Genomic DNA, 13,555 nt, shown 5'->3' with positions numbered 1-13,555 from the left:
TTACTATAAAAATAACCTTCATGCACTGATCTAAGATGGTATTATGTTTCCCCACACACACACAAACAGAGGCAGAAATTTCAAAGTTTAAAAAAAAAAAAAAAAATCAGATTTATTCAGGGGCATAAAGATATATGTCACTGTCACTGTTGGTGAATCAGAGAGAGAGAGAGAGAGAGAGAGAGAGAGAGAGACAGAGACAGAGAGACAGAGACAGAGAGAGAGACAGAGAGAGAGACAGAGAGAGAGAATGAATAATTGGGTATTCTTAGGGGAATATAAAAAGCTCAGCTCTATCACAGAAGAATGTAATGACTTCTGTAAGAAACAGTGAAAGTCCTACAATATATAAACTGCCTTTCCACTGTTTACATTCGCTGACAAAATGTCAACACACTGCCTTCCTGGGTAGACATGGTACACCTTGAAAGATGGGATGGTGTTTAATTACTTCTGATTCTTTTAGCCCATTCGAAACCAGGCAAGGGTCACTTTATTTCGATTCGTCCAGGGACACGTCATACAAAAGTGAAAGTAGAAAAAAACTGTATATACTCACTTTTTCTATCGCTCATCTTATTGGCTGCAGTCTGAACAACTGCTAGCACATGGAGCATCCAAAGCAAAACAATATATAATGCTACAATGTACGCATTTCATTGGGGCATTAGGCGTGAACTTGGCGCGTAATTTCCGATTGAAGAGCCGTAGAAGAGATTCATAATGAATCGACAGTATATACAGTATTTACTGTAGAAGCTGTCTTAAAGTTGGGTGCTTCTGCAACATTTTGTAACAGAAAACAGACGCAATGCAAAACAAACAAACAAACAAAAAAAAAGGCCAAAACAAAAGCAATGGACTTTAAATTCCCTGTTACTTTTTTCAAATTGTAAGCGTGTCCATGTAGTATCTGCCGTTAGGTCGTGGTGGGCAGGTGGTGTGTGTTTCTACGCTGTGTTGGTGTTAGAGTGTGCTAAATGTTCAGGAGGCGTAGGCTCAGCTTTAGGATGTAGTTCCTGGGGTGGTGTTGACGTTCTGCGTGGCCACCTGGGGTGCGACCTCGATGATGCGGGGTTTGTCGATGATGCGAGCTGTGCGGTTGCCTTTCTCTACGATGCCGATGATCCAGGCCTGGTGGCCCTCGCCGTATTTCGGAGATTTGATCTCAGCGCAGAAGCGTGCAGCTTGCTCACGTGGAAGACAGATCAGCAGGCCTCCTGCAGGGGAAAAACAGAACGTGAAAGTGTGAGCTGACAAGTAAGTAATTTATAATTTTGTAATTTAAGCAGATTTATAATAACAAACATTGGTTAAAAAAGAAAGCTGAATGGATTGAAGGCTGTAGTATTTACAGAGAGTGCATTAATGATACTGCAGTTCACACACACCTACACATACACTCATACTATTGAAAAATTGAGTCCATTGAAAAAATTTTCCCATTGTGGGATGAATAAAGGTATATCTTGTACCCACCAGAAAAATACATAATACATAAGCTTCATGACATAAACATTAATTGTGAGGCAGTGATGTCGCATTTAAACTCTCTGCCACATTCTATTGTCATATACTAATTTGGTGGTATTTATGGTTTGGGCATAAAGCAGTCTTTTGAACTGTCACCATTTCAGTCAAACTATTATCTACTATTTCAGACTTCCGGGAAGGTTTTCCGCAGTTGGTGTTCCAGTTCATCCCAAAGGTGTTTAGTGTGGCTGAGGTCAGGGCTTTTGAGATCTTCCACTCCAACCTTGGTAAACCATGTCTTAATGGAAATCACTTTGTGCAAAGGGGCATGGTCATTGCTGGTACAATGTTTGGACCTCAGATCCACTGAGGGAAATTGTAATGCTACTGCTTCAAAAAAAGTATGTGCACATACTTTTAGCCACAATGATGTATATTACACTGTTTGAATAACCACTTGCTTAATCGTCAAGAGAACACTAGATCTAATTAGTTGTAGTGAACGTAGATGACTACGGTGTATTTTTGTATGTAGAGACCTTTAGAATCAATAGTGTTTCAAAATTCTTTGCTTCTGAGACACAAAACTAAACAAAACTCTGTGTATCTGAAAGCTAAAGATCCCTCACCTGAGGTCTCGGGGCAGGTGCCATGCATTAGGCCAAACATGTTCCCACAGGCTTTGCTGACGGCGGCCATCTTGGCGAGGACGGGTAGGTTATGGATGACGAAGGAGACCTCGCTGCGCTGCTGCCTGGCAAGGTTCTGAGCGTGACCCAAAATACCAAAACCTGTGATGTCAGTGGCAGCGTGTGCGTTGAATGTGTGCATCAGACCTGCCGCTGGAGACAGAGACACGGCAGAGGGAAGATGAGTGTCAACATAGATGTGTGTGAATGGGATTGGTAAGTGTCCTTTACTGACCTGTTCTGTTGAGTCTGGCCATGTTTAACATGGCCTCCTGATAGGCTAGCTCCACATCCTCTTGTGTCACTACTAACTTGATCTTGTTCCATTTTTCTGGCTGAGAGACACAGAGAGAAATAAAAACACACAAATGAGACTTTTTAGACGATTGATGATGATACCACTAGTATTTGGACATAGATAAATATTATATCAGCAACTTTCAGAAGTTCTCTTCAAAACACATTAAAAACCAACTGGGGTCAAAACGTTACGAGTCGCCTATCTTGGACTCTAAGTATATCTATAGTACATATAAGCGTAAAGTTAATAAAGGAAGCAGACTCACAATATCCAGCCACTGATGCACTGCGACTGCTACCTGAGTGCCGAGAGGTTTGGTGAGAACCAACACGTCACCTGGCACTGCATTATCTGGCCTTTCACACGAAATCATGCATATCGATACAATATTATTATACAATAATAACAAGAAAACTCAGCAAAACAGCAAGATATAAAAGGAAGTGAAGCAGATACGGAAATTTGGAAAGAAGGCAAGAAAATTGCTCACATGATGAACTCGTTAGGTTGGCAGACCGTTGTGGCCACACCTCCAAGTACGATCCAGGGATTCACAACTGTCTGACCACCGGTTACTGAGGTCCCTGCCTCCTCTGCTGCATCCTTAAAACCCTGGATAATGAGTGGCATCACCTTGTCCCTCTCCTACACATACACATTTCAGAAATCACACCAGCAAAAGTAACTCGCCAGAACAACGTTACTTGTTCTTTATGTTTCCACGCCTTACCTTTTCTGACAGTTTGTTACTAACGCCCAACAACATCAACATGTTATCACACTCAGTCACTCCCATAGCATACAGGTCACTCAAGACGTTAGCACATGCGATTCTGCCCTGTGGGAGGAAAAGAATACCGTGTAGGTTACTTTGTATTAAAAATATATATTTTAACTACTATTTCTATGATAAATAAAAGCATTCCATTAGTGAATATCACACACTGGTTTTCTAGATGATGTTTCTATGGTACGAGATAATGTATGAGGACTTTTGTTTGCAAATGACCTGCCGGTAAAACATAAAAAAGAAAAGGTGATGAACTTTTATACTATTATTTCCACAAATTATCTTTAAAAATGACCATTAAGGAAGCTTTTTTTCATAAAAAATTCAAAAGTTTGTCAATTTGTCGTTTATTATAAACCACACTTTTTTTTATTTATCACAGTATTATTTATCAGTCCAATGTACCATCATGTAAGGGTCATCTACTATAGGATAAATGTAGTCTGTGGTCTGTACTAGTGAAAGGCCTCCGTGTCTCAGAGGAATCACACAGGTGTCCATGCCGATGCCTGTAACACACACACGCACTTAAATTTAATTACCAAACTTCCAATCAACAATATAAATATAAAATAATCTAGCACTATCAGTTAGGGCTGCACAAAGTAGACAAACGGAACATATTGCTCATATTAGTCTTACCTTTCAACATAGTTTTAAAATAAACTATACTTAATAAGTATTAAGTATTAGTCTGCACTAATGGTAACAAACGACCTGCATTTTTACGCTATGCCAATATCTCAATTTATCAAATCACCTCTAATATCAGTCCAAATGCTCTAGTATACAATGAAGCATCATGGATGAAGACAGTTTTTAAATTTTTGGAACCCTAAAAAGGAAATAAGTAACATGTACTGTTACAAACCCAGTCTGGGCATAACTGCCCCAAGGAACTGCTCATCCTCCTGATAATGGTTCTCCTGCAACGACTCCAGAAGTTTCTGTAGCACATCCTGAGGGACTTTGCACCCGGTGCCTTTAAGCTCTGTGAAGCGTGTTAGTCTGAAGTTCTTGTCCAACTCATAACTCTCTGGGTTAAAAGCCTCCCGCACTGACATAGTGGAGAGAATAACGAAGCCCGCACCAGTCCACACAACACGTTAGAGAACAGCAGCTAGAGAAAGAGAGAGAGAGCGAGAGAGAGAGAGAGAGAGAGAGAGAGAGAGAGAGAGAGAGAGAGAGAGAGAGAGAGAGAGAGAGAACAAAATTAAGCAAGCATACATTGGCCTATACAGTCTGTGTCCTATGCACTTATTGGCCAGTTTACAGATATAACATCCTACAACTTATAACTGCATACATCAGATACAGAAATAGAAAAAGAAAAGGGAGCCTGGTGAAATGACACCTTAGAGCTGCTTGAATTAAAAAGGTTAACCAACTTATCCTGCATACGTCCCACAACATTAAACTGTACACTAACACAACCAAATAGGGCATGTGATTTTTTTCTTCCTTTCTTTTTTTTTAATATGAAAGCTCAGTGGTTTAAATTAGGTTACTGGGCTGTTAACAAGTTAGGAAATTATAATAATTGGGAAAGCCAGTGCTGCATTCAAATATACCTGCTAACATACTAGGACTAGTATGCCCGAATTCTCAGTACTCAAACAGTTGGTGAGAAATACTAAGATAACCTACTGCTACAGCAATGATTCTGCAGTACTGAACCTATAGATTATGATGTAATGATGCTATGGTTATGTCACATGACAATGCCAACATGTGGATGTAGTATGTCCGGAGTGAATTCATACTACACACACAGACTGATCATTACATACTGTATCAAGCAGTAGCTACTTAATCAATTGTAGTGTGATAATACAGTCACAGTATGCGATTTCGTACACACACCAAGTAAACATAATACTAGATAGATAGATAGATAGATAGATAGATAGATAGATAGATAGATAGATAGATAGATAGATAGATAGATAAAAAAAAGAAAGAAAGAATAACCCTTGCAAATATCTCTATAGTGCACAGTGGTAAGATTAATATTGAATTAACCTTAAATTAAATAAAAATAATTACTTTAAAGCCTCTGGTTTAAATCCGGATACTATGAATACAGACTGTACCCCTTTTGCGTTATAATCCTAATTTAAATAAATATTTGATTTACAAATAATTGGTGGTTAAAGGGTTTATATTCAGGTTGTTTGAGATATATATATATATGTGTGTGTGTGTGTGTGTGTAAAATATATATATATATATATATACACACACACACACACTGTAGAGGATGGACCTGTTCATCACATCCTATATGTGTGTATATATACAGTATATGAACAGGTCCATCCTCTACAGTTATATATATGTGTGTATATATACAGTATATGAACAGGTCCATCCTCTACAGTTATATATATGTGTGTATATATACAGTATATGAACAGGTCCATCCTCTACAGTTATATATATGTGTGTATATATACAGTATATGAACAGGTCCATCCTCTACAGTTATATATGTGTATATATACAGTATATGAACAGGTCCATCCTCTACAGTTATATATATGTGTGTATATATACAGTATATGAACAGGTCCATCCTCTACAGTTATATATGTGTATATATACAGTATATGAACAGGTCCATCCTCTACAGTTATATATATATGTGTGTATATATACAGTATATGAACAGGTCCATCCTCTACAGTTATATATGTGTGTGTATATATACAGTATATGAACAGGTCCATCCTCTACAGTTATATATATGTGATGTGATGAACAGGTCCATCCTCTAGTCTACTCCCCTTTAAAAAGGCGCGCTCAAACCGAGACGCACACACACGTTGTAGTAAGCTTTATAAACAAACACACACACACACACACACACCTCGTTCTGCATAGCGTATAATAACGCGGACGATTTTCTCCGCACATGCACTACACTAATACGTGCGTTTATAGACACAAATCTTAAACTTTTATAGGTCTCGTGCTGGACTGTTTATAAAATGTCGGCGGCTGAAAAATTTAACCCTTAAGGCACCCACGCCATTAGAGGTGTGCTACAACACTCAAAATAACACAAAATACCGCACATTTAACGCCTTCTGCGCCATTTTCACGCATTAAGGCGCATTAGTGAGCGACTAAAGGAGCTCTGCTCGCACTTTAAGCACTGTGCCACAGTTTTATTTCGACCCCATTTCCCCTTTAATTGTACAGCTACGTTACTGCTTACCGGTTTCGCTTTAGCGGCGCCTCCCGATAGAAGAAAAGGCAACGCTCCCACAATGCAATGCGAGCAAAACGGGCGCCTTGGCAACCGCCTGATGAGAAACAAAACACGATTTATCAAGCATTCTACACTGAATTACTTAACATTCGCGACGCACACGGTAAGGTTTAGTACCGGTGAAAAGAAACGTACCCTTTGAGCTCAGTTTCACACGCGTACAGGACGAGCTGAAGAAGAATTACAGTAAATACCGTGGAGCACAAAGGGTCCTAATATGGCGCTTTGGCGCCATGACTTCCCCTTTTAAGAGTTTTAAGTGTGTCGGCAGAAAACCATAAACGCTATGTACCTTTAATTGAGCCTTTTGTCCACTGTTTATTAGGTTCAAAGTGAATGAGCAGGTTAAATAAAATTAAGAAATAAATAGTAAAAAAAAAAAAAGTGTTTTGTTTTTGTTTCAGGTTTGTATATTTCTAATAACATTTTCTTGTTGTATTAAATCCCAGAAGATTCCCTTGTGAATTTAAATATGTATGTATTTATTTATTTATTTTTATATATTTTTTCCAGTTAAATTCATATCACAGTTGTTTTAAAGTTACTAAACTTTACACTAAAATAATTAAATTAAATAATAACTTTTAAGGTATGATCATTTTCAACATTGTATCCTTACTTTACCTATTTATGATAATAAACAACCTAAAGACTTGTGCTTTTTGTACCTTGTTAACATTATTTACTTTATTATGTTATGTTAATGTTGTTTGTTGTAGCGAATAAGGATTTGTGGATTGTCTTGCATCGATACCGTAAAGATCTGCCATCTGATTTGACATAAAACCAATTTAATCCCAGTTAACCGGTTTAAATATCACCCTTGCTGTAGTGTATAATCACTACATGCTGCAGATTTATACCTACATTGCTGCTGTAGTCCTAAAGACCGTCCTGTGCTTATGTCAGGACTCTTATTCACAATCATCTCATAGAACAACCTCACAATACACTTACTACTTTTGAGTCTGGTTCGTCTTAGGGTTCCCTCCAAATGTTATCTCAAGGGGAATACGTGTAGATTCCTGAAAAGCTGCTTTGTCTAATGTTTAGTTCAAGCAATGAAATAAAATCCAGACACAACAGGTTCATCTAGTGTTTAACGTAATGTAACGAGTTAAGTTATTTTCTCGAAGAAAATTCAGTAACATTTATAGATGTTAAACGATTATAATAAAACCCATAGACAAAATGGTCGAGGTTATTTATTTTTTTTTATTTTTAAACATCTGACAACCTGTGCACAGAGGACAATAAACAATGAAGAAGTTTTAATCCAGTGGTGTTTAAATCCATATGACTAAGATGTGGGACATAATTCACACAATTGTGCACATTACATAAACACATCCTCTTACACCAGGAGAAATTTAGCACAAATCATTAGGCACAGCTCTTGAGGTTACAGTACTGATACACTGTCTACTGCGTAAAGAGGATGTTACAAACACAAGCTTAAAATGGTATTGGATTATGTCAAATGTTCTGTAGAATACTGTTGGACATTAGTACATTAGCTCTCTACCGATATCAGGGCTGATACAAGCCTGAAGTGCTGAACTGGTATCAGATCGGATTTGAAATATTTGCCACAACATAATTTTTTTCTGATGATGAACACAGGATGCAGCTTGTCATAAATTAATCCACCATCACACCTCTGATTTTTCACATACCACAAACTCTTGTCACTAGAATCAGTCACTAAATGTATGTCAGTTTTGAGTCAGTCTTAGAGGTTTGCAAATCCTTATTGTTCTGATATCAGTCTCATGTTGGAAAAAAGGATCAATTTCGATCGGTACATCCCAACTGCAGAGGATTTCCTTCATACCGCTGCACAAATTAAAGGCACACAGTCATACATTTCTTAACATCAGAGCTTGGTTTTGTGTAGTGCTGCAGTGAAGTAAAGGAAATAAGAAAACACATTTTACATTATGCCATCAACTAAACAATTAATAAACTTTCACACACACATTTAAACGACACAATTGAACAAGAAGCTTTTGTATTGAAACATAGAAATAGAATGTTGAGAATTCAGAGATTAAGGGAGGTTTCTGTTGTTGAATAAACAAGTTCATCTAGTCCTTGATGAACTAAATGGCATATTTTCATCTGCCTATAGCCGTTAAGCCCTTGTACGAATTGAGGCCTTTGATTATACTTTAAACATCACTGGAACACGGTGCAGTCCGAACCGCTTGAACTCCATGAGAAACAAATGAGTCATCTTAAGTATTTTGCACAGCTACCTGACAATCAGCACCTACAGCAAAGAGCAAAAGCATGATCTAAATCCCACACTTGCATATAAGACAAACATTATTATTATTATTATTATTATTATTATTATTATTATTATTTGTTTTTTTTGTTTTTTTCATATTTTAATACTGAAACAGGGACCTAAATATAGTGTTAATAATAATAATAGTAATAATTATTATTATTGTTATTATTGTTATTATTATTATAAAATAATATTAAAAATCTTTTTTAGCTCAGGAATGCATCTTGGCTCCACCAACATCTTCAAGCCTTTTTGTCAATCTGCGTACCTGTTTCATATGTACAAGTCCTGATCTCATCACAGTCTGTAGTCGTCTCAGCTGTTCAATCACACACACAATACAGTACATTACGATTAATAACAAAAAGTTAATGCATAAGCAATAACAGAAGATACAGTTAATGTTCACCGACCTTTTTTTAAGCGCCGTCGAGCCAGTTTGATTTGATCTTGCAGGATCTGGACCCAGTCTCTTGGACCAGGAAGCCTCTCAATTCTGTTTGCCATGCAGTATTTTTCTGTGAACACTACACTCAGACAGCGGTATGAAACTAAGAGATCAGGTGAAGCAGTATACAGTGGTAGAGAACACATCAATCACAAACGTAATGATGGTAAATGTGCAGTGGTCGGTAACTGTTTTTACTGTTACAAAAAATCTGGGTGCTGCTTTGATGAAATTGAACTCAACTCTGCATCACGGCTCGGTACTATAGGAACAGCCATGATGCACTGTCTTGTTCCCTTCTCAGGGAACCGGGTTACATAGTAACCTGGTGTGGTTCTACTGACTGCAAAGGGGATGAAGCTGGACAGCAAATTAACTACATTAATCATTCATGTTATAACCATTTTGAACCACAGGAACGAGTAAGGAATCTAATTGGTATTTTGTGTGTTTCACTGCATTAGAATGAGATGATGAGATATGCATTAAACTAATATGAATAAACGCTGATGGTCACTGTCTCTTCTGGTATGTGGAGCTTATTGTATGTAATTACATTTTTAATTTTGAAATTTAGAAATACTTTACCGAATTTACTAAAGCAGATAATACAATTTTAAAAATCACAATGGTATTTTAATTTTGATATTAACACACTATTACTGGGAAGAAAAATTATACTGTATATATTAGTGAATACTGAAATATTTGCCAGTTACTTTGTTTACTTGTTGCCCTCATGTACTCATGTTCACTCACCTTTAATGGCTCCCACTATATTCTGGTCCAGTCCTTTCCTCTGGTCATTCAGACCCCTCTTTCGCCTGCCATTGGGAAGCGAGTTAGCGAGTGTTGTGTCATCGAAGAAGGCACACACCAGCTTACGGAAGAGAAGACTTCCTGATCGTGTATAGTTCAGTAGGATAGAGTCCAGCTGTGCCTTCGGGATGAACACTTCATATTCCTCTGCCAACTGCACCTCCAGCTACAAGAGAACCAGCACAGATATTTCACACCATGTATTTTTTATTATAGCTTATTCACTGTTTACAATATTAATATCCACAGGCAACAAGAAACCTTCATAATGTTTTTATTTTTAACTTGTTGCTATAAACCTACTTCATCCTTGTGTAAAGTTCAGAATGTAATAATTAATATGCGTTAAAAAATAAAAAATAAATAAATGAATAAATAAATAAAGGGGGAGCAAAAAAAATTGTTTTGTTTATTTTTTAATGGTGGCAATTATTTTAGATTATAAAAGTACATACAGTAAATACACACAACATACGCACATGCAAACACATTTGTCTGTACCTCTGTGCAGTTCTGATCTTTGTTCAGACAGTAATGAGCTGATGGTGGCGGATTAGATATGGGTGTCAGCGGAGGGGATGACACGGACCTCTCTTTCTTTTCTTCCTCTTTCTTTTCAATTGTTTCATGGCAAATCTTCTTAAATGATTCGGCCACCATGGGAGTTTGTATAGGTATGGGTGTTTCTGTGGGTGGGGATAACGCTATTATTCTCTGACCTGCCCTCCTCTTATGAGATCTTTTCCTGTAGGTCGTAGATGTGCTGGCCACAACACGCTGTTTCTCCAGAGGGCCTAAAGATTGCATAAGACAGGTGAATGAAAGAGTGAAATAAAAACAAGATGTCTTTGGTTGTGTGAACTGTATGTGTGATGCTGTACCTCTCTGAGTCTGCATGAGTTTTCTCATTGTGCGTAACTCCAGTAAGATGGCCTGCAGTGTGCTCTTACAATTGCACATGCAGCAGCTCGACTCTGTCATCATGCTGGCAGGCACATGGAATAGCGTCGAGTCTGAGGACAGAACATACACACACTCCTGTGAATGCCACACTCATTCTGAATAGTGATGCAAGGACACTAGACAATGGGCTCGTTACTTGACTTTGTGTGTGTGGGTGCGTCAGAAAGAGAAATTTCTAGACCGTCTAGACGATATTTTGAATTACACAGCTGCAGGGTTAAATCTTTCTTTCATTTCATTTTGCCTCCAGTGTGCATCATGCTTCCCTTTTGACCTTAAAAAGTAAAGTAGCTCGTTCTGAATTTTAGGGTACATTGTGGTTTCATTTACCTATACATCGAGCATGCAAAGAGTTAATAAACATTTGCAGAGTTAATATACACACATGCAACCTATCTTTCTTCCTCTAAACATGACAAGCTCGTATTGTTCTTCTGATTTGTCAAAAATGCTTTAAGATGCATTTCTGTATCTCTGTACTTGTCTTTTTAGCAGATGAGTTTTGAATGGTGTGAAGGAAAGCACATGATTATAGAGCAGTTCATAGTTAATTGTTGTTAAGTTACCATTATTCATGCTGCTTTCAGGTTTTCCTGCGACTCTTTTCAAGTGCTGATGTATATTATGTAAATTCCCATATAATTTCTGGATAGGGGGTGTTTACCATGGTTAGATCACACATCAACAATATGATAATATACAATAGCTGACATATTTGGGAACTGGAAGTATTCTCGTTCCTTGATAATAAGTATTCATATGTATTTATATGACCATTATAGATTTTGTAGTGTGAAAATACAGAACTGAAATGGAATTGGGTTTTATATCTTATGATTCCCACAATATAAATACCATTTGAATGTACAAAATATTTTTTACTGATTGATGCTTTTCCTGAAATTGTGTAGGACAGTTTTGTTAACCCCTTATTCTTCATGATGCTTCTTTAGATATGTATGCAAAATTTGGGGCCTTTCAGGAACAGCTTGTACAAAGTGGAAATGTTAAGTATGATCAATAGAGTTCATATCACATTTTGGCATTTATTCTTTACTATAATATACTTGTTTTGAATGGTCTAGTTTTACTCTGAAACCAATTCTTCTGCTATGAGACCCACCTCTGTTTTTGCCCTGGTCAAGGATCTTCTGGGTTTTCAGTCGTGTGTCATGCTGACTGTGAGACACCGACTTCCAGGCATGCTCAGGATTTTCAGGACCTTGCTTGGGATTTAAAGTAAAGCTCACACCCTCCTCTTGTGGCTCTTCTTTAAGAGTTTCCCCCTCGCTTCCCACTCTTTGGTACACCCGGCCTGAGTTATCTTTCAGCAGGCGCATCATGCCCGTAATCTGCTTCTTAATCTCGATGCCTTCCTCGCCAAACCAAGCTGAGAGAAATGGGGGTTAAAACTTCAAGACCCATTACGTACATGTTTTATTAGCATAACATCATTTAAAGTAGCCTACTTTCGTTCTCAGAAGTATCCAGAGGTTCACTGTCCGTGTCCATGTGCTCTATACTGTCAGAATTATGTCCGAAATCTAGAGAAAGAAGGCTCGCTCAGTATTATCTTCAAAATTATTAAAACTTATATATACTGTATATATAAAAGCACACTTAATGTTTGGAACATCTAACAGTGTACATGTGTGTATGTATGCTATGTTTTTCCTCAAAGAACAATAGATGGCAGACATATTATTATTAGCAGATGGTGCTACACTCGAGAAATGCCTCTCCAATTTTCCTTTAGTGGTGATTAATTTCTAAACAGATTGTGATCTGTGATTTAAGTGATTATGAATGTGGCAGCTCTTATATTCATAATAGTTTAATGAAGAATCATATAACATACACAGCCAAAAACTGTATGAATGAGTGGTAAATAAATAAATAAATAAATAGATAGATAGATAGATAGATAGATAGATAGATAGATAGATAGATAGATAGATAGATAGATAAATAAATAAATAAATAAATTATTGTGATAAATATATAATAAATTATAATTATTAATATAAATTAATAATTATTGTAAATTATTATAAAATATTGTAACAGGAACGAACTTGTTTTGTGACTCTTACACAACATGCATGTTTTGGGATAAGATGAATAAAACATATAAAGACACGCTTCTATGCCTCTATAGCAAAATTTTGGGTTGTTAAAATTAACTCCACTTTCCCTCAAGCTTCACTCCACCACTCTGTCCTTGAGTGTTTCCCTTCCTTACATGGAATAGAAGAAGAAAATGGACAAAAAATGGCAGTATGTCTTAACAAAGACTGAATGTTAAAAAAATACTGGTAGCTTCTGGCTGTCAGGACTCAGCCCGGACTTTTGGCCACGTGCCTTTGTTTACCTTTCTTGTCACGTGTCTGCCCCGCCTTCGTCTGCTCCTCCCTGTCTCCACACCTGATCTATATTGTGTCATCATTGTCTTTTATATTTAAGTGAGCCGAATCATTAGATACGTTTATCCTTCGTTATGTT

The 13,555-nt window shown here is 37.2% G+C and overlaps 2 protein-coding genes across 4 annotated transcripts in view; both read right to left on the bottom strand.

Moving 5' to 3' along the window:
* Positions 1 to 159: 159 nt before the first annotated feature.
* On the bottom strand, positions 160 to 6,817 carry sephs1 (selenophosphate synthetase 1). Of its 3 annotated transcripts, XM_027161834.2 has the most exons (10): positions 6,663 to 6,817; positions 6,474 to 6,561; positions 4,125 to 4,373; positions 3,659 to 3,762; positions 3,194 to 3,301; positions 2,954 to 3,108; positions 2,729 to 2,819; positions 2,398 to 2,497; positions 2,103 to 2,315; positions 160 to 1,220 (listed from the first exon to the last, which is right to left on the bottom strand). In XM_027161834.2, the coding sequence occupies exons 3-10, from the start codon at positions 4,315 to 4,317 to the stop codon at positions 1,006 to 1,008; spliced, it is 1,179 nt and encodes a 392-aa protein (XP_027017635.1). In that variant the 5' UTR covers positions 4,318 to 4,373; positions 6,474 to 6,561; positions 6,663 to 6,817; the 3' UTR covers positions 160 to 1,005. The 3 variants fall into 3 exon arrangements, with proteins under 3 accessions (XP_027017635.1, XP_027017636.1, XP_027017637.1); XM_027161835.2 differs by lacking the exon at positions 6,474 to 6,561 and having other exon boundaries at positions 6,663 to 6,794; XM_027161836.2 differs by lacking the exons at positions 6,474 to 6,561; positions 6,663 to 6,817 and adding an exon at positions 6,123 to 6,441.
* A 905-nt stretch (positions 6,818 to 7,722) lies between these two features.
* bend7 (BEN domain containing 7) overlaps positions 7,723 to 13,555 on the bottom strand; it is a 7,299-nt gene continuing 1,466 nt past the window's right edge. Inside the window, exons 2-9 of the mRNA XM_027161435.2 lie at positions 12,523 to 12,597; positions 12,177 to 12,443; positions 10,972 to 11,103; positions 10,592 to 10,884; positions 10,031 to 10,256; positions 9,237 to 9,350; positions 9,092 to 9,142; positions 7,723 to 8,799 (exon numbers count right to left, since the gene is read on the bottom strand). Of these exons, the coding sequence (XP_027017236.1) occupies positions 8,765 to 8,799; positions 9,092 to 9,142; positions 9,237 to 9,350; positions 10,031 to 10,256; positions 10,592 to 10,884; positions 10,972 to 11,103; positions 12,177 to 12,443; positions 12,523 to 12,597 (1,193 nt within the window). The 3' untranslated portion in view covers positions 7,723 to 8,764. The remainder of the gene's footprint in view (positions 8,800 to 9,091; positions 9,143 to 9,236; positions 9,351 to 10,030; positions 10,257 to 10,591; positions 10,885 to 10,971; positions 11,104 to 12,176; positions 12,444 to 12,522; positions 12,598 to 13,555) is intronic.

This window comes from Tachysurus fulvidraco, chromosome 13, assembly GCF_022655615.1.
Source record: "Tachysurus fulvidraco isolate hzauxx_2018 chromosome 13, HZAU_PFXX_2.0, whole genome shotgun sequence".
Classification (NCBI taxonomy): domain Eukaryota; kingdom Metazoa; phylum Chordata; class Actinopteri; order Siluriformes; family Bagridae; genus Tachysurus; species Tachysurus fulvidraco.
Note: the sequence above shows the minus strand (reverse complement) of the source record. Positions and strands in the feature narration are given on the sequence as shown.

What these genes read in the sequence shown, in the direction of transcription:
- sephs1 (XM_027161834.2), bottom strand. Translation starts at nt 4,317, where the DNA reads ATGTCAGTGCGGGAGGCTTTTAACCCAGAGAGTTATGAGTTGGACAAG. An exon ending in GTAACAAACTGTCAGAAAAG is followed by an intron (nt 3,109 to 3,193) that starts GTAAGGCGTGGA and finishes GTGTATGTGTAG; the next exon opens with GAGAGGGACAAGGTGATGCC. An exon ending in GGCCAGACTCAACAGAACAG is followed by an intron (nt 2,316 to 2,397) that starts GTCAGTAAAGGA and finishes CTCTGTCTCCAG; the next exon opens with CGGCAGGTCTGATGCACACA.